The sequence below is a fragment of the Trichoplusia ni genome, chromosome 26 (assembly GCF_003590095.1).
Source record: "Trichoplusia ni isolate ovarian cell line Hi5 chromosome 26, tn1, whole genome shotgun sequence".
Lineage (NCBI taxonomy): Eukaryota > Metazoa > Arthropoda > Insecta > Lepidoptera > Noctuidae > Trichoplusia > Trichoplusia ni.
Window position 1 is genome coordinate 3,228,122 of NC_039503.1, and position 20,942 is coordinate 3,249,063.

The window sequence follows — 20,942 nt, forward strand, 5'->3', positions numbered from 1 at the left end:
CCATCACAGGTTAAACTAAGCTTGACGCGGTTCGTCCGTACATGGGTTTTTGTCATAACGAGTTCCTCCGTGTTTCGGAAGGCACGTTAAATTGTGGGTCTCGGCTGTTATTCCTACATCTTTGACAGTCGTTACAAGTAGTCAAAAGCTAGAAAATCTGAGCCAGTCTAACTAAGGGGTATCGTGTTGCCCAGGGAACTGGGTTGAGGAGGTCAGATAGGCAGTCGCTCCTTGTAAAACACTGGTACTTAGCTGAATCCGGTTAGACTGGAAGCCGACCCCAACATAGTTGGGAAAAGGCTAGGATGTTAGAAGTATTTGAGTGAGAGAGTGAGTTTTGGTATACACTTGTACTTCTGATGAAACTGTTATATGATACCAATAACAAAGATGAATGTCGGTCATAAAGCATGCATTTAAATATGAATTATGTTCATAAATGCTGAAATGTTTGGCTACAGACACGACTCTTGGATGCAATACCCATGCATATTGTATTGTTACAAATCATTTTTTCAAACGACCCCCGTACCAAGGAATTTAATGGTTTATGAACACACAAACATTCAAGTCGCAAGCATAGATATAATGCCCAAAGCATCACGCCAAAGCTATTAATTACATGTAATTGGAATTTTCAAAACATTTCTATAAATCATCGGGGTGACATTTTCTACACAGAAAAAAAACGTAAATTAAAAAAGTCTAAAAAAACGCATAGATATAGACGCCTGACAGAACAGTCATACTTGTCCTGTGGGAATTGAGCCCACACACAATGAGTTTGGTGTGGTGATAACTTGGCTATCCATGTACAAAATAAGTCTACAAGTTGATAAGTCAAATTTGATAATAATGATTAATTAAACTTCATCGAACCATACCTTCCTTAGCAAATTCAAGGGGCAATTGGTTCAGTTAAGTGTATTTTTGATGACCTCCGTGGTCGAGTGGCGTACGCACCGGTTTCAAGATGTCGCTAGCTCTGAGGCTCCGGGTTCGATCCCCGGTCGGGTCAATGTAAAAATTTACATTTCTACATTGTCTCGGGTCTGGGTGTTTGTGGTACCTTCGTTGTATCTGAATTCCATAACACAAGTGCTTTAGCAACTTACTTTGGGTTCAGAACAATGTATGTGATGTTGTCCGCATTTATTATTATTTATTTATTATTTTACACGAGATTTCTTATGGTCTTAATTTATACAGCCATACCATTTTATGTATTGATGTCTGTCCCTCTTTCACGCAAAAACCACTGAACGGATTTCGACAAAATTGTTACAGAGATAGTTTATAACCTAGATCAACACATAGGATAGTTTTCATCCCGATTTTATGTTCCCGTGGGGTCATTTTTCAATTTATAGCGGGCAGAGCTACAATCACACTATGATAAATAGGAGCAGAGCAATATTGAAATATCTTAAAAATAAGGGCAGAAGTTGCGTTAAAATCCTAACTTATATCTTCTAACCACGCGGACGAAGTCGCGGGCAACAGTTAGTAGATTATTTTTCATTCCTACATCTATTTATGTTCTCCCACACTTTGAAGTTAATGTTTACCAGTACGTTTGTGTTAATAATTCATAAACTAATAAATTATGTGATACTAGCTGTTGCCCGCGACTTCGTCCGCGTGGTTAGAAGATATAAGTTATGATTTATACCAGCCCTGTTTTTTCCATATTTTCCATTGTATCTACGCTTTTATTAGTCGCAGCGTGATGGTTTATAGCCTAAAACCTTCCTCGATGAATGGTCGATTCAATACAAAAATCATCGGCCTAGCCTTTTCCTAACTATGTTGGGGTCGGTTTCCAGTCTAACCGGTTTCAGCTAAGTACCAGTGTTTCACAAGGAGCGACTGCCTATCTGACCTCCTCAACCCAGTTACCTGGGCAACACGATACCCCTTGGTTAGACTTGCTGTCAGACTTTTTCAATCTTCTGACTACCTGTAACGACTGTCAAAGATGTAGGAATAACATCCGGGACCCACAATTTAACGTGCCTTCCGAAACACGGAGGAACTCGCTATGACAAGAATGGTCACCCATCTACGGACCAACCGAGTCAAGCATAGCTTAACCTGTGATCGAATCACTTATGCGGTTATAGCTTAGCCACGAGCTCAATACAAACATAATATTTCAATTTGAACCAGTAGTTCCTGAGAGTAGCGCGTACATACAAACAAACAAACTCTTCAGCTTTATATATTAGTATAGATAACATTGTACTGTCTGCAAGCATGCTATTCATGTTGTTTGAATAATTTAATATACAACTATGGTAATTCATATAATTTGAGGTTATAATACTACTGACCCAATTTAAGTCTTTTTCTTAAAGGAATTATAGCAAGACTTCATATTTAATTAGTGATTTCAATTCAAATGGTCACCCATCCGTGGAACAACCGCTTTAAGTGAAACTTAACCTTTTGATTAGGTAAACGATACTTGACCTAAGCACAAATTTCTAAAATTATTTATATCATTCTATATCTGTACCTGCGATTTCACAATTATTACAACAGCTACCTGCCAATAAAAGTCCGCTCAAAATCGGTACCACTATTTCAGAGATTGGACGGAACAAACAGACAGATTTTTTTCTTTTTTTTAATAATACGGATAGACATTACAATTGTATATAAGTGTATGTATAGATTTACATATTATCAATTATAAAAATGTTTCCAAATAAAACATGATCCAAACACATCATTCCAAATTCTCTAATTCTTAAAACAACCATAAATAACTAAAACCAATAAAAAACACCTAATAGTGTTGTACCACCCAAACGAAATCGATCGATTTCCCAGCTAATAAAAATTAACCTAACGTAATGATTATTTCTAAATCGAATCACCGAGTTTCTCACGTCGAATCGATTCGTTCAACCGTAATGATTATTGAGTTTATCGAGAATGTAATTGGAACGTTTTATGGGATTAACAAACACGTAATAGTGATGTGCTTCTATCGATGGTTTATTATCGATAATTACAAATTAGATGAGTGATGTGTTGATTTGAGTGATGTTTATACAAGTTATGTTAATTTGTATAAATATTTAAAAATGTGAATATAAAGCACTGTATTTTTAATGTTATGCTTGTTTTATAATTCGTACTAATAATATGAAAGCGGTTGTATGCATGTATGTCTGTTATTTCATCTAGGTTAAACTCCTAGACCAATTTTGATATAATTTAGTATTAAAACCAGTGCACATCATGTTGTAGTTGTTTAACTAATAAACTTTTGCAACACGAGTGCGAAAAAAGAATATCATAAATTGGTAAAGATTGTGAGTTTGAGATGTTGTTGTAGGGTTTAATCTCAAAATCTACTGAACCGAATTTGAAAAACTTTTTTCTATCTTATTTGTGAAGTGTCATAAGCAAGAACTAAGCATTCTCATTTTGGATCCATTTCCAAATTCTCTTTCCTTTTGCTAGGTTTAACCATAATTTTATTATAATATCAGCCCACTGTCGGGCACAGGCCTGTACCCTTATAGGATGAAATAGAATAGGTCTATGTTGGTATATATTCCATGTGACATATATTTTTGACACATTTCCTACCTACATAAACTGGTGTAGTGTGCGGTCACCCTTTAATGGCACTCAAATGGTACTAAGTGGCACTAAATGTGCCAACGCTAATGTCTTAAGTGCTCCGTAACTTGCCCTTTGAAGGTGGAGGAAGTACCTTTAGGTGTATAGTGATACTATACCACAATGTTAACTTAGGGGTATTTTCAGACTATTTTCATTTAAAACAGTGGCATTTTGCAAGGAATATTTAAAACCTAATTTTTGAGATACATAATAATGTTATCAAAGTGACATTACTTAATTGCAAAAGACACAGGCTTTCGTTTTTAAGTGACTCCCGCATTAGTGTATTTAAGCCTTGCGTCGCGGGATGTTTCACAAACATTCAAGTCACATGCACAAAAACACCCAGACTCAGGACAAGCATTCGTGGATCACACACACAGAGAATGAGTGGATACAAATCTTGAGAAAACAGTTTTGAAGTCACTACAAACAAGACAAATCCATTGAATGAGACGTGTAGCAGGTTCGATCCCACGTAGTGACAAACGTTTGTGTCCTTTGACCCACGAATGCTTGTTCTGAGTCTGGGTGTCTTTGTGCATGTGACTTGAATGTTCGTGAATGCCCGCGACACAAGGATTAAATTACTTAACGCTGGTTTTTTTTAAACTTACTGCTTGTTTATAAGTTTCTTGTAAATAACTGTGTTCTCTTACAACTTTATGTTGTTATATTGTATGTAAACCAACCCCATAGTCTACTACCACTGCAATAAGGGGTAGTGTCCTATTCTGCCCCCTTCAGTAAAGTGTCAGCTTATTATAGCCCGTCGTGATGTCATAAACTTTATGTTATTGCGCCGAGGAATAAACTGGAGACCGTTGACTTAGAAAAATATAGAGTAGATGATGCAAAAAACAAAATATTATATATGAGAACTTGACTTAGGACAAGAATTGTCTGTTTCTTTTTGAAATGTAACTCATTACTGTTAAAAATTATTGTCAAATAAATAAATAGTTCAAAACGAAAAAGAATTGGACTTATAAGTGCAATTCTTAGTATTAAAATAAAATGCCCTGTCTTTTAATTTATTAGTCTATGGTATAAACTTTTATTGGTGTAATGCTATTGAGTCTACGATTCACATTGATCATTAGTAAATTATTTTTAGTGTTTGTCGGGCTCTCCCATTAAATAAAGGTGTATATTGTTGTTGCCACTAATTAATGAAGTTGCTTTGATTAGTTCAGTGGCCAAAAAGTAATATTCAATGAATAATATAGTAAAATATTAATCTAAAATTGCCACGTTGAATGGCAATGCTAATCCTCTGAGCGAGGTAAAAGCCAGCCTTTGGGTCACGAGAAGTGTCAACGAGACGCTTTGCAACATCTTTTTTTGATATGTAATACATATTATCATTTTGCCACGTTGTTATACACTCACTTTTCTTGTTTGTTTGTTTGTCGTTCCGGTTGGATTTTTGTAACTCAATTTTGAGGCACTTCTCAATAAGCAATCAGGCTGAAATTTTCAGGGTAGCTTCAAACCCGATGACAATGCAATTTACAACTATAAAAACGACTGGACCGATTTTGATAAAATTTTAATGGAGTGACAGTTAACGTTTTTAGTTTTTTTAATCTTATTAATTAATATTAATTTATTTTATATTCGTTTGTTTCAGAGACTTACAAGGCAACAACATCACGATAGTCTTTCAGAGCGACTTCCAAAGCTTGAAGGATTTGAAAACATTGTAAGTATACAATTTTATACCTAAAAATCAATAAAAAAAATTGAAAAACAATTTACATATACAATAAAAAGAAACAATGAGGCAAACCGACCCCAACATAGTTGGGGTAAGGCTAGGCCGATGGTAAGACACAATGAGGCAGTAATGAACAGAAAACAGTTGTTCAATTCTTCTTCTTGTCCGTCGTTTCACTCTTGGCAGAGTGGTCGTGGCCACGTTGAGGCCTCCACATTATTGGTAGAGGCGAAAACAGCTCTCCGTACGATCTAGCGCCACCTCCCCCTGTTGGCGGGCATTCCAGCGCAATCAGACACGCGACTACCTAATGCGGATTTAACTTGGTCAGTCCAGCGCATAGGTGACCTGCCGCGTGATCTAGTGGCTTCCACTTTTCCTTGCACAACCAGACGTTTAATGGAGTGGTTGTCTCGTTTGGAGACGTGGCCAAAATTTTTCGTTATTCAATTAGATATTAGATAAATAGTTAATTTTTTAGTCTTATCAAGCACTGCTAGTCTAGTGGAATGACTGTCAAACTGCCATTTTATAGATCGTATGTTCACATCCCGGCACGCACTGTGTCTTTTGAAATTCATGTCCATATTACAAAGTTTAGTAAAATTATCACTTGCTGAAAACGGTGAAGGAAAACATGGTGAGGCGCGACACACCTGAGAATGTTTCAAGTGTGTGTCGCGTCACGTCAGAGGACTACGGGCGGGGTACACTCTGACACCAGGGGGTCAGTCAACTGTACGATAACAAGAAGCTTTCTGAAACTAAGCGATCATCTAATAGCTCAGATAATTTATATTTTATTAATTTTTATACATTAAAAAAAAATTACAATGTCGGACTTAATGCCTGAGGCACTCTCAACCAGTCAACCACAGGGTAATGCAGAGATCTAATACACTACATTGTTCTAATCATACATACATACTATTACATACTGTGATTTATCATCGGCCTAGCCTTTTCCCAACTATGTTGGGGTCGGCTACCAGTCCAACCGGTTTCAGCTAAGTACCAGTGTTTTACAAGGAGCGACTGCCTATCTGACCTCCTCAACCCAGTTACCTGGGCAACACGACACCCCTTGGTTAGATTGGCTGTCAAACTTTTTCAAGCTTCTGACTACCTGTAACGACAGTCAAAGATGTAGGTATAACAGCCGGGACCCACAATTTAACGTGCCTTCCGAAACACGGAGGAACTCGCTATGACAAAGATGGTCACCCATCTACGGACCGACCGCGTCAAACATAGCTTAACCTGTGATCGATTCACTTATGCAGTTATAGCACAGCCATACTGTGATTTATATAAAACCTATTTACCTACTAAGGAAATTAATAATAATACATAAGATATCTATTTATATTTTCAAATAGGGTCTCATGAAAAGGCAATTTTGAACAAAATAAACAAAAACGTTAAGGCTGTAATGAGATTATTAGCAACGGAATAAATCGACGCTCAAACTCCGTAGGCGCTTACCAAATATTTATCTTTACTCTGACTTAAAGCTCTTCTCATCTCAAAATCTAGCTTAACAGTACAAGAAAGCAGTAATTATGCTTGATATTTGATATTTTTCTAACTCTATTTGGCATGATATTTTTCTAACTCTCAAAAACGAGGGTGTGAAATATGTTTGTCTGTGCCATCGCAACTCTCGTACGGATGAATCGATTTAGATTTTTTTTGTTTCAAAGTTGAATTAGTCCGAACTGTTATTTGCTATGTTTAATGTCAATTGCTTCAAAATTGACGCTGTCACAAAATGGCGGATTTTGAATTGTGTCACAGGCCATTCATATCGATGCTAATTTAAAGGGCTTGTGTCTGAACCTCTAAAAACATTGTGACAAATTTCAAATCTAAGTGTATACTTGGTGTTTTTTTAGCTTTTAGTTCTACTGTTCCGATAGCTATTGTTTTTTTTGTAAACCTACTAAATAGCTACCTTCAATAACCCTTTTACAGTCAGCCTTACGAAGAGACCTCTTTTTTAGTAAACATATTTGCCTATGGTAGAAGGCCCTGCTCTTCAAACAATGAGGAAACATTGTAAAGCATTTTGGCTTTTAATATGTAATATTATTTTTCATTTCAGACAACTATCAGAAAATCTAATACACACCATTGAAAGAGACGCCTTCCTGGAGCTAAATGCTTTGGAACGATTGTAAGTATAATTATTTAATTAGCACATAAAGAAAAACAATATTTACAGCAAGTTAAAAAATTGGTCTACCACTTAAGGTTGAAAATCAAACGCCTGCCAATGAACAATAAGGTCGATTTTCCTTTGTTAAAGTATATGAATAGATACGAAAGTCAACCTTATTGCTAGTTTGTTTTACATATTTTTTTTTGTCACGTGGTAAGATTAGTTTCTTGGCTCGCAGTACTTTTGTGTACGAAAGACTTTAAAGTTCGGTTTCTGAAAGGCTTTCCAATTGATATTATTGACAAGAAATGTGCTTGAAGAAAACCAGTCACAGCTAGATTTTATAGAAAATTAATAATATAACATAACTATGATTGCTTTCAGAAACCGAGTTTAAAAATGAATCAATATTAAAAATATAATTTTAAAATAAATGAACCACACAATGTTATGTCGTGCAGAAGAATGGAACGTTTCAAATTTGAAATGACGAATCAGATTAGCTGATTACGTGGTTTCGTGTGATATGACTTTGTGAAGTCGTTTTGAATGTTACAGCGTTTCTTTACCTTTACATCCAATAAATTATGTATTTTTTGAAGATCACCAAATAAATCTTTTTTGCATTTTATTAATTAATCTATTATAAAAAGAACATTTTGTTAAAATGTGTATACCTTTTACTTAACTTGCAAAATAAATAAATAAACTATTGGCTAAAAAAACAAAGTTATATAAACTATTGACTAAAAATGGCTAAAACCCCAACAAAAGGTCAAGTTTCGCTGTCATATTGTAATGTTTTTCAGGAAACTCAACAATAACCGTCTCGGTCATTTGCCAGAGGGCCTATTTCTGAGGTTGAGGCACCTACAGCGATTGTGAGTAGGCCTATTTGAGGCCAATGGTGTGGTCCCGTTGGTCCCTTGGTCCCCTTCGGTACTTGGTGTTTACTTATCCAGGACGGTGCTGTGGGTCCTTCTAGAGGTCAACAAAATGTAGGGACAATGTTAGTAAGAAATAGAATGTAGTATTTATGAAGGAGAGAGTGAATGTTTTTCTTTAAAGAAATGATTATGTGTTTTGATGTTAATTTATTGAAAAGTTAAGATAGTCAAAGTGTTTTCAATAAGAATTAAGCCTTGGCTGGAAATCGTGAAAGCTACTGACGTTTGGAAGAAGAATGAAAGTCATTTTCCCAGCTGTGGGATGTTATTATCAAAGAAAACAAATAATCACTTTATGAATGAAAACTGCATGAGAAGTAGGTAAATGAAATTGATTGTTGATTTTTAATGAATTACTAGCTGCTACATGAGAATATCAGAAAATTGTGAACTTAACGATATACAAATGAAAGATTTTCAATGAATTAAAGAATGAAAACAATTGCATGCACTTGGCTATAGAATACTTGAACTGTCAAATTATATAGAAGATTGAATGGTAAATGAATGATAGATACATAGAATATTCTTTATTGCCCACCACATAAATATAGGATTGGGGGATTGGGGATATAGAGAAGAGGTATCGTGTTGCCCAGGTAACTGGGTTGAGGAGGTCAGATAGGCAGTCGCTCCTTGTAAAACACTGGTACTTAACTGCATCCTGTTAGACTGGAAGCCGACCCCAACATAGTTGGGAAAAGGCTAGGACGATGATATAAGCATAGGATTGGATACAAATAGGTACATGGATGTCAATAAAAGAATGATGAATGACTGAATGATTGAATGACCTCAATAGATCGATCCCAGCACTCGTCCCCCCGCGCCCCGCATCGCTTGTACCTAAAACCGGGTCTACCATTTGTTGTATAATTCCATTAATTTTCACCCAAAGCCGCTAGCTTATAACTAAATTGAATAATATAATATTTTTTGTTATATTTTTATGACGGTTTTCTTGTGGAGATGTCACATATGTCGTAATTTTTTGAAGATCTGAATTGATTAATTAGTATGTTTTGTGTTATAAATAAAATTAAGCACAGTACTAACAAAAACTATATGTGTTAAAACTGTGTCATGTTTATTAATAATTTAAAAAATGAAAATAAAGAAAAACCTTGTCTACACCTACCATTTAAAAAATGCTTACCATCCTGAGAATAGTAAAAGACAGATGCAGGTATAGGCAATGTAGTAACTGCTTTATCTCGCATAATTTCAAGAGTTTCTGATGTAAAGTCAGGGCATAAGTTCCACAACTTATAAATAAAGACCTCCTAGACGTCTGTAAAGACTCTGGATTTTAGACTTACCATTAAAATAACAATAATAGTAGAAATTTTTCACCGAACTTTGACCGTATACAGAGCCTGCCTTAATATTTTTTTTCTTAAACTTAATAAACTATGAACTTTAATTTAACACTTAATTTGAACTGTTAAAGTATTTCCCACAATTTTTTTGGAAAATCGTCATAAAAATCCCCCTTGATCTAACGCTTCTCCCATTAGCTTCGCTACATGGTGTTTTCCGAGCCGCAGGGCTAACCCCACCCAATAACCAGGCTTTTATTGTATATAGGGTGTTATTAAACCCACCCACCAATAATTTTATGTTATTAAACATCATTGATAACAACAAAAATATATTTGAAAACGTTTAGTTTTCATGAACAACCTTTCCGACAATTATTTTTGAAGAAAGACAGCTGTGTAAGCGGGATGCCGATATAATGACGACCTCCGTGGTCGAGTGGCGTACGCACCGGTTTCAAGGTGTCGCTAGCTCTGAGGTCCCGGGTTCGATCCCCGGTCGGGTCAATGTAAAAATTCACATTTGTACATTGTCTCGGGTCTGGGTGTTTGTGGTACCTTCGTTGTATCTGAATTCCATAACACAAGTGCTTTAGCAACTTACTTTGGGTTCAGAACAATGTATGTGATGTTGTCCGCATTTATTTATTTATTTATTTATAATGGTGTCTTGGACCCCTATTCTGCTATTTCACAATGGCTGATGAATGAATTGGATTAAATTTGAAATTATGCCTATTCTCTTAAGCATTTTGCCAATACAATCGTTGGAGGTTAATTGCATTGGCCTTGAGTGTACCGTCTTGCACTGAATTTCCAATTATTGTGTAAAAAAATGCCTAAGATAATACGAAAATTGTAATTTTAAGCCAAATTTCATTCCTTCATAGCAGAATTGGGACCCTGCTTACACAACTGAGCTTACTTGCTTACTTGAATAGGTAATATTATGCCGCGACATCTTTATGGCAAACCTCAAACCTTGAAATAAATATTTCTAAGTACTTGTCATCAAAATCCCATTTCAAACTTTAAAAGAATATTTCAATAAAGTTTTATTTGGGATTTTAGAACACCCTGTATATATGACTATACAATTGCCACATGTTAAAGTGCATAAAAACACATCTAAGTAATATTGTAATTATCGCCGTATCTTAAAGTAGTTTCCAACAATTTGCAAATAGGTAAATATACGAGATATTTAAAATTGACCCCATTATTATTATTGGGTCAGTTTTTACTACCCTCATCGTTTCATAAGAATTCAACCTAACTTTTAAACTTAGTTCATAATAAAAATACTTCTAGACATCCTAGGTAAATGTCTACAAGCACCCACCCTGTTTACATAGCTGAAATGTATGGAAAATACAGGTCAAAACAAAATGTAATTTCCACACATCGAATGATTTCTATAAAATTTGATATTTTTACACATTGTAATAATTATATTTCATTATTAGGTAATTTATAAAATTAACCCTTTTGTCACGTGGGTTTACGAAACATTTAAGTTTCAAAGACACTTAGTAAAAGAATTCGGGGAAAACACAAATAATTGTCTTACGCGGGGATCGAACCCGCGACACGTCGCGCACACTGAATCTTATGATGACCTTATATCACTTAGGTACTATCCCAGTAGTGTTTTTCACCATTTGGGGTCTGTCACTAATAGTGCCGGTAAAGATAAACAATAAGAGCTTATTACATAAATATATAACCTAATGAAAAACGAGGATATACAATTAATTAATGCTAGAACACGCACAAACGTCGTGTGGAATTAATTTCGTTTTCTTACCGGAAGATGTGATGCGGACGCCATTTTGTGACCGGATGTGCGATTTAAATGGATTATGTTGGCTATACGTATTGAATTATCAAGATTGTGATGTTGAAGATGTTGAATTAATTTTATTCCTGGCTCTGTCTTCAATTATGCAACGAATAAATGGTCACCCGTCCAATACATGACTGAACAAAATGCTGCTTTACTTTGATGATTATTTTGTAGCAGCAAGAAAAATACACAACTGTGAAAACTTCAATTGACCAGCTATTACGGTTCGTGAGGTACAGTCTGGTGACAGACGGACAGACAGTTCAGCAGTGCCATAATTATAGGTTTCCATTTTGACCCTTTTGATACGGTACCCTAGAAACAAAAACTACATATATTTCCTCTGGGATGCCATTAAAACTAAATTTAATCCAATTTTCTCGTGAAAGAGTTCTGCCTACACCATACAAGCAAGCGTAAAGATACCCATATCTTTTATACATTTGAAAAGAGCAACTTTGAAAGAGCTTTCAGCGGTAGTCAAGCGTGCGAAGGATAAAAGATGCAATGTACACTACTGGCCGAAAAAACGTGTAGTTTTTAATTTTATTTTTTCGGTTTTTTTGACGGAATTTTTTTTGAGTGAAGATTTTGTTTCGTTTAGTTGGTATAGGTTGAAATTGAAAAATATGTTTGAAAGTATGTTGTAAGAATTTGGTAGTTGAGGATTCGAATGCATTTGTTTCGTTTTTGTATGTGTGTTTTGATTTAATTTTCGACGTGAGTGGAATCAAAAGTTTCTAGAATAGTACAACTTAATTCAAATGATTTAACTACATTCATATGTATAGCTGAAAAGCAATCAGATAGGTATTATATTGTTAAAGTTTTCCCATTTAATTAGGATTTTTCCTTCAAGATTGAAATTAAAAACCTAAGGCATCAGTCAAAAATACACAAATCAAAATAATTATCAACAATCATACCAAATTAACCAATTATCTTACAAAAATATAAAAAATATTATTTACAAAGCGCCCAATAATTTTGTCCCGCATTGAACTTACACAAAGACGTCTTCGGCTCAGCCATGCGTATATTATAAGGTTTCGTTCACACTACACCCCCCTACCCCCCCCCCCCCTCTTACACTCCTTCCCCCTGACGCGAAAACGGCTTCTTACAAAATATCATTATACCTAATACTACGTCGTATTATAGAAGAAACAGTCATTATAGCAATTTGTGAAGGTTAAGTTGGGTGACACGCGGTTGGGTTTTAGATGGGTGATCAGTGTCTGTAATCAAGTGATTTTTTGTAATTTTATAAAGGGTAAAATCGGAACCCTATTACTTAGGCAACGCTGGCTGCCAATCTACCTGTCTGTCCGTCCGTCACCAGTCTGTATCTCATGAACCGTGGTGTCTTTTCAGTTGATATTTTCACAGATAAATTATGGTAGTCCCTAGTACAAGAAATACTAAAAATAGAACGTGGTAAAGCAACCACTATAACTCAAACAAATACAGATATTTTAAAGAAGAAATTTGTTGTGACGTCACTTGTCAGTACATCCTTTAACCGACGTTAAATAAACATTAAATCAATTAATCGTTTTTTATTTAATTAATTAACTAGAAAATACGCATCCAGTATAATTATAAATTCTACATTGACACTAATTAGATTATTTACTGAAATTATTCTTTTTACCGCGTTTTTACCAAATAATTTCAAAATTAGCATTGATGGAATTTAATAAATACTTTCTATTGTCTAGACAGTGCTTACATAGAAATTGTTGTATTATGAGTCAACGATTAACCCCCGCGGGAGTTCATGATATTACATGCAAACTATATGACTAATGCCGAAAACCCGAGGCTAACTTAACCTTAGTTAGACTAGGTATGGTTAAAACAAAATGTATTTGAAATTAAGTGATACAGTTTATTTGTCTTGCCTGTAAAAATGGTCAATACAAACGTTCTTGAATTAGATGATTGAATAAGTAGACAGTTTTTTTGTTTGTCACTGTTCTTGCTGGGTGTCCATGAGCAAAACAAGACTTGAAGAAGACTCCAGGAGTGGGAATTGGGTAGTGTCAGACTCTTACTGGCTAAACCTGAACTACCGTGCAACATCTCCCACATGCCTCATAGTCAGTGCGTGGCTTAGCAAAAGGGGTCGACTTCGCATCGGAGCTAGACCCTACAATGTATAATGACTTAAATAAAAATAAGACTTCTAAAGTCGAGGTTATCACCATCATCGTAGCCTTTTTCCCAACTATGTTGGGGTCGGCTTACAGTTTAAATTGATGCCGTTGTCAGACTTTCTAGCTTCTAATTACATGTAACGACTGTCAAAGATGTATAAATAACAGCTGGGACCCACAATTTAACGTGCCTTCCGAAACACGGAGGAACTCGTTATGACAAAGATGACCTTTGGACAAACCGTACCATGTGTAGCTTAACCTGTGATTGAATAACTTGTGCAGTTTTTGACCACGGGCTAAACTTAACTGATGATCTCCGTGGTCGAGTGGCGTACGCACCGGTTTCAAGGTGTCGCTAGCTCTGAGGTCCCGGGTTCGATCAATGTAAAAATTCACATTTCTACATTGTCTGGGTGTTTGTGGTACCTTCGTTGTATCTGAATTCCATAACACAAGTGCTTTAGCAACTTACTTTGGGTTCAGAACAATGTATGTGATGTTGTCAGCATTTATCATCATTTATTATTATTACTAGCTTTTCGTTCGCGTCGAGGTCGGTTATATCGCGTTTCCAAGAGAACTCTTCAAAACTCCGAGATACAAACTATCCTATGTTCTTTCTCAAGGTCAACACTATCTCTGTACCAAATTTCATTAAAATCCGTTCAGTGGTTTAGACGTGAAAGCGTAACAGACAGACAGAGTTACTTTCGCATTTATAATATTAGTAGGGATTAAAATGAAAATTTTCTGTCTCAATATATTCTTATTGATAAAGATGGGAACATCTTATTATATGTATTAGATCTGTCACCAAATCTTTACAACCATACCGGATGCGTTCCTTACATCACTCGGTATTAACAAACCAACAATGAGAGTTGAACGTGCGGCAACCTCTAGTGATGGGATTAACTCGATACTCTTATATCGATAAAGAATGAACGAGTAGTTCTATGTTCGGTCACGTTCGTTGCTTATTGAATGAGTAAGCTTAATTTATAGTTGTATGTTACGGATTTGTGAGCGTTTGTTTTTCTGTTTGTGTTTAGTCAAAATATTACAAAAGTGAATGGAATTTTTTATTGTGCTGTAGGGTGGAGTGTGTATTGAATGGGCTGGTTTATTTTTGACGAGCTACTGGAAAATAAAAATAAATGTATCTCTTTATCACACGTTTTTGTTTCTCTTCATTCATGTTTTCGACGACCTCCGTGGTCGAGTGGCGTACGCACCGGTTTCAAGGTGTCGCTAGCTGCACTAGTGTCTGTAATTGTTAAGACCTTTGTTACGGATCATTTGAATGAATTTATTGCATTTGAAAAGGAAACAAGGGTTTCAAAAACTTATATCAAGACGTAATGTTTGTGTGTAGTTAGATAAAACATTGGAAGATGATAAAAATCACTTCATTTTGAATGTGACAAAATAGGTTTAATTTTAAAAAAGTACCTCAAGACTACAATTTATCTAATTTAAATTAATTTTATGAACAAATGTACTTTATTGACAAAATCTTCTAAGAAACTGTAACACAGTTGATAGTTTAGCAATCTATAAATATATTTATATATAAAAAAGCATATACCTGTAACTATATACTTAAGAAATAAAGATATTTTTAATAATAAGAATCCTTAAGAATCACCAAATCCGTTCACCCTTCAGTGACTCCTAATTTCATAACTAAGTTAGGGTTTCAGTCATATTACTGAACACTCGCTTTTCCTTCGGCTTCTCTCGTTAATTTTTAACATTCAGCTAATGCTTACTAACTGTAAAGCAAACATAGTTTTTCAGGAAACGAAATGGTTCTTAATATGAGTATAGGCCTATAAACAATGAAAGAAATTATTTATTCTGCAAATAGGATATTTTATCACTTTTACATGTCTTTTTTGAGAACGATGGAGTCGACATTTCCTAGCTGACTACTCTAAGAAGAAAAGTCGAAACAAACTCAGGGGTCGCAGTCTCTTTTCAAATTCAAGTGTATAAACTAATGCAGAGTATTTCAATAAATTGATAATATACCTGCATAAAGTTTATAATATATAAGGTTAATAATAGCATGTTCGACTGTATAAATGCTGAGATAAAAAAAAACACTTCATATTCATTTACAAAACAGTTTTTTTCACAGCCTAATGAATTTAATCCTTATGTCGCAGGGGTTCCAAATCATTCAAGTTACATGCACAAAGATACACAGATTCAGGATAAGCATTCGTCATCACACAAACTGTCGTCCTACATTGGAATTGAACCCACGATGAACAAAGTGAGTTTGGCGTGGCAGCCAATCCACTCGGCTATCCGTGCAATCAATTCAATAAAATGTAAATCAGACTTATAGAAAATATACAATGTATCTATTCTATTTTATCGAAATCAATAAACCAATCACTACTTTATCGATAGTATAGTTTATCGATATCTAACGAGCACATCCCTAGTGTTGCGCCGGCGCACGTTTCTTACCGCTCTGACAGCGCATGATTTATACGTATGTGACTATTTCAACGGATATTATTATCGAATTTTTTCATTACACATTGGCCCAGTTGTGGCCGTTTCCTCCTAGGGCCATGGGCCATAAAATGTATTTAACAAGTAGCAATAGGTGTTAAAAGATGTTTTTATATACTTATATTAAAACCTTATACTTCAAAAGTACCCCATATCACTAAAGTGTGTGTGTTTGTTTGTGGGTATGTTTGTTACATCGTCACGCTTAAATTGCTGGAGCGATTTTGATGAAATTTGCTTTGGTTGTAGCTGACTCTTTGGATTAAGATATTGGCTACTTTAATCCGACTTTCTTAAAGGAAAGTTATTTTTTGGAGCTATAACTGACTTTAAAAGCCAGTATAATCTAAGAATTGTTCAAATCGAACCGGTAATTCCTAGGATTAGTGCGTTAAAAGAAACAAACTCTTCAGATTATAATGTTAATATAGATTAAAAATTTTATTTAAAGTACACCATGTTTCACGCATTTTTACACCTTACAATGATTACTCTAGGTGCACGTTTCCAAACTATCTTTCAAACTTCATATCTATTCCAATCTTTATAAATGCGAAGATTGATCATCACTTAATAATTGTGACATGCATCCAAATGCCTCTTCCTTCCTCTTTTCAACGGACTTAAAAAAAACTTCAAACTGGATAAACCGATTAGATTGTTCTTTTTCATTAATTAACGTTCAATAACTGCCATTTGGTCGCAAAAAAAAACACAAATTTTGAATCACAATTTTTTTTCGGTTCCAGTCTTTTGTATCTATATTTTTGTTGTTAAAACAATGTTATGTCTTCCATGGTTACAAATGTCATTCGAAAAGAAAATAGCTATACCTACAGAATGTTGCAAATGCCATGATATTTTGCTTCCCCCTGGTAATTTGTTTTTATTATAATAATAATAATAATAATAATAATAATAAATCTTTATTGCATTAATTGTGGTTACATTAAAAGGTCTTAATATAAGTTTACAGCTCTGCACAATTTACCTACATAGGCATGCAATAGGGTACTTAGCTTACATAAAATGTTAGCTTATGAATTATAGATATAAAACAACATTAAAATAATAGGCAGTACCAAAAAAAGATGTTCTTACATTAATATTTCAGCATCCCAGTTTTCATAAGTTAGCTTCAAAGTATTCTTTTAAATCATAGAAACAATGTTCAATTAGAAATCTTTTAAGTACATTCTTAAAACTCTTTAGCTTAAGTGATCTTATTTTACAGGGCAAGTGGTTGTAAATTTTTATACTAGTAAAATACATGTTTCTTTTATACATTTCATTATTAGGTTGTGGTATTATTAATTTATCTCTGTTCCGCAATCGCCTATTATATTCTTGAGAGTTTTTGTCAGGAAAGTAATTACTGTTACATTTAATGAATGTAGCTGCTTGGAGAATGTATATTCCTGTCAATGTTAAATATCCATATTTTTTAAACGTCGGTCTGCAAGAGGTTTCATTATCAAGGTTATGAATTATTCTTATACACCTTTTTTGAAGTAAAAAAGTAGTTTTAGAATCCACGGAGTTACCCCAATATATTACTCCATAATTTAAAATTGAATAAATTTTAGCGTAGTATGCTGATTGTGCTGTTTTAATATTAGTTGTATTTTTTATTATCTGTAGTGTATAGCAATATGTTCTAATTTTTTTATTTAAATTTTCTATATGAAATTTCCAATTTAGGTGTTTATCTATATTTAGACCCAGAAACTTTGATGCATCTACTTCTTCTAATTTATTATTGTTATAACTTATATTTAGATTTTTCTGTGCAGCTTTATATGATTGAAACTGTATATACTTTGTTTTATTTATATTAATTTTAAGATGCTTTGGTTGTAGCTGACTCTTTGGATTAAGATATTGGCTACTTTAATCCGACTTTCTTAAAGGAAAGTTATTTTTTGGAGCTATAACTGACTTTAAAAGCCAGTATAATCTAAGAATTGTTCAAATCGAACCGGTAATTCCTAGGATTAGTGCGTTAAAAGAAACAAACTCTTCAGATTATAATGTTAATATAGATTAAAAATTTTATTTAAAGTACACCATGTTTCACGCATTTTTACACCTTACAATGATTACTCTAGGTGCACGTTTCCAAACTATCTTTCAAACTTCATATCTATTCCAATCTTTATAAATGCGAAGATTGATCATCACTTAATAATTGTGACATGCATCCAAATGCCTCTTCCTTCCTCTTTTCAACGGACTTAAAAAAAACTTCAAACTGGATAAACCGATTAGATTGTTCTTTATTAAAGAAAACTCATTTTGAACACAATTAATTTTTTTCGGTTCCAGTCTTTTGTATCTATATTTTTGTTGTTAAAACAATGTTATGTCTTCCATGGTTACAAATGTCATTCGAAAGAAATAGCTATACCTACAGAATGTTGCAAATGCCATGATATTTTGCTTCCCCCTGGTAATTTGTTTTTATTATAATAATAATAATAATAATAATAATAATAAATCTTTATTGCATTAATTGTGGTTACATTAAAAGGTCTTAATATAAGTTTACAGCTCTGCACAATTTACCTACATAGGCATGCAATAGGGTACTTAGCTTACATAAAATGTTAGCTTATGAATTATAGATATAAAACAACATTAAAATAATAGGCAGTACCAAAAAAAGATGTTCTTACATTAATATTTCAGCATCCCAGTTTTCATAAGTTAGCTTCAAAGTATTCTTTTAAATCATAGAAACAATGTTCAATTAGAAATCTTTTAAGTACATTCTTAAAACTCTTTAGCTTAAGTGATCTTATTTTACAGGGCAAGTGGTTGTAAATTTTTATACTAGTAAAATACATGTTTCTTTTATACATTTCATTATTAGGTTGTGGTATTATTAATTTATCTCTGTTCCGCAATCGCCTATTATATTCTTGAGAGTTTTTGTCAGGAAAGTAATTACTGTTACATTTAATGAATGTAGCTGCTTGGAGAATGTATATTCCTGTCAATGTTAAATATCCATATTTTTTAAACGTCGGTCTGCAAGAGGTTTCATTATCAAGGTTATGAATTATTCTTATACACCTTTTTTGAAGTAAAAAAGTAGTTTTAGAATCCACGGAGTTACCCCAATATATTACTCCATAATTTAAAATTGAATAAATTTTAGCGTAGTATGCTGATTGTGCTGTTTTAATATTAGTTGTATTTTTTATTATCTGTAGTGTATAGCAATATGTTCTAATTTTTTTATTTAAATTTTCTATATGAAATTTCCAATTTAGGTGTTTATCTATATTTAGACCCAGAAACTTTGATGCATCTACTTCTTCTAATTTATTATTGTTATAACTTATATTTAGATTTTTCTGTGCAGCTTTATATGATTGAAACTGTATATACTTTGTTTTATTTATATTAATTTTAAGATTTAAAGTTTTTAACCAATCAATTATTTTAGCTAGAGAATTATTTATTTTTAGTTCGTATTCTATTTTATTCATACTTTTACTAGTAAAAAATATTGATGCATCATCAGCAAATAAGACAGATTGATCCTCTATTATTTGCGGAAACTCATTAATATAAACCAAGAACAGTAAGGGTCCCAGGATACTTCCCTGTGGAACTCCGACTTTTATATGTGTGTAAGGTGACCGAGTGCGAGACAAAGTTTTGGTTTTAGCATCTCCGTACGTAGATATTGGATAGATAACGTATTCTCCAAGATACAACGCAAACCTTTTAACTCTGGCTGTATGGACACTTGTAAAGCTTTCGTCTCTCTTAAAAAAGTAATGAAAGTCGCGTTTGACGTTTATAGGAATGACATTTTGAGGTTACGTGTTAAGAGTGTGGATTCTACTGTTTTTTTTTTAAGCTGTTGTTGGTGATATAGAAATAAGAAGGTTTTAAAACAAACGAAGCCATTTTTTGGTCGGTGGCAAAATCCTTACGGACCGCCCCGTCGAGGGGGAGGACGTGGGTAGTGTCAGACTCTTACTGACTAAACCTGAACTGCCGTGTAACGTCTCTCGCAATTTGGCCGGTGCGTGGCAGTGTAATATAATTAGAGTTCCATACTTTTATACTTTAACAAAGCCGTAAAACTTACGTTTTACTATTAAACTTAAATATATCATCATCATGGTAGCCGGTAGCCCCTTCTCAACTATTTTGGGGTCGGCTTCCAGTCTAACCGAATGCAGCTAAGAACCAGTGTTTTACAAGGAGCGACTGCCTATCTGACCTTCTCAACCCAGTTACCTGGGCAACACGATACCCCTTAGTTAGATTGTCGATTGGTTGTCAGACTTTCTAACTTCTGACTACCTGTTACGGCTGTCAAAGATGTAGGAATAACAGCCGGGACCCACAATTTAACGTACCTTTCGAAACTCGTAACAAATCGTTATGAGTTATCCACGCACCGACCGCGTCAAGCGTAGCTTAACCTGTGATCGATCAACTAGTGTAACTGTAGCTGAGCCTCAAACCTCTCTAAATACCTTCTATGTAAGGTATAAAGTTATGTTTTTAAATTCAATTACTATACCGATAGGCCGTTATAACTGACATGTTACATTGCCGCCATTTTGGAAACCCATCCATCATCACCCAACTATACA

General features: G+C 34.2%; 1 protein-coding gene across 1 annotated transcript in view; it reads left to right on the plus strand.

Annotated features, from left to right (window-relative positions):
- Positions 1 to 20,942, plus strand: part of LOC113505540 (protein slit) — a 60,476-nt gene that overhangs the window by 12,161 nt on the left and 27,373 nt on the right. The window contains exons 2-4 of the mRNA XM_026888307.1: positions 5,273 to 5,344; positions 7,464 to 7,535; positions 8,330 to 8,401. Coding sequence (XP_026744108.1) covers positions 5,273 to 5,344; positions 7,464 to 7,535; positions 8,330 to 8,401 — 216 coding nt within the window. The remainder of the gene's footprint in view (positions 1 to 5,272; positions 5,345 to 7,463; positions 7,536 to 8,329; positions 8,402 to 20,942) is intronic.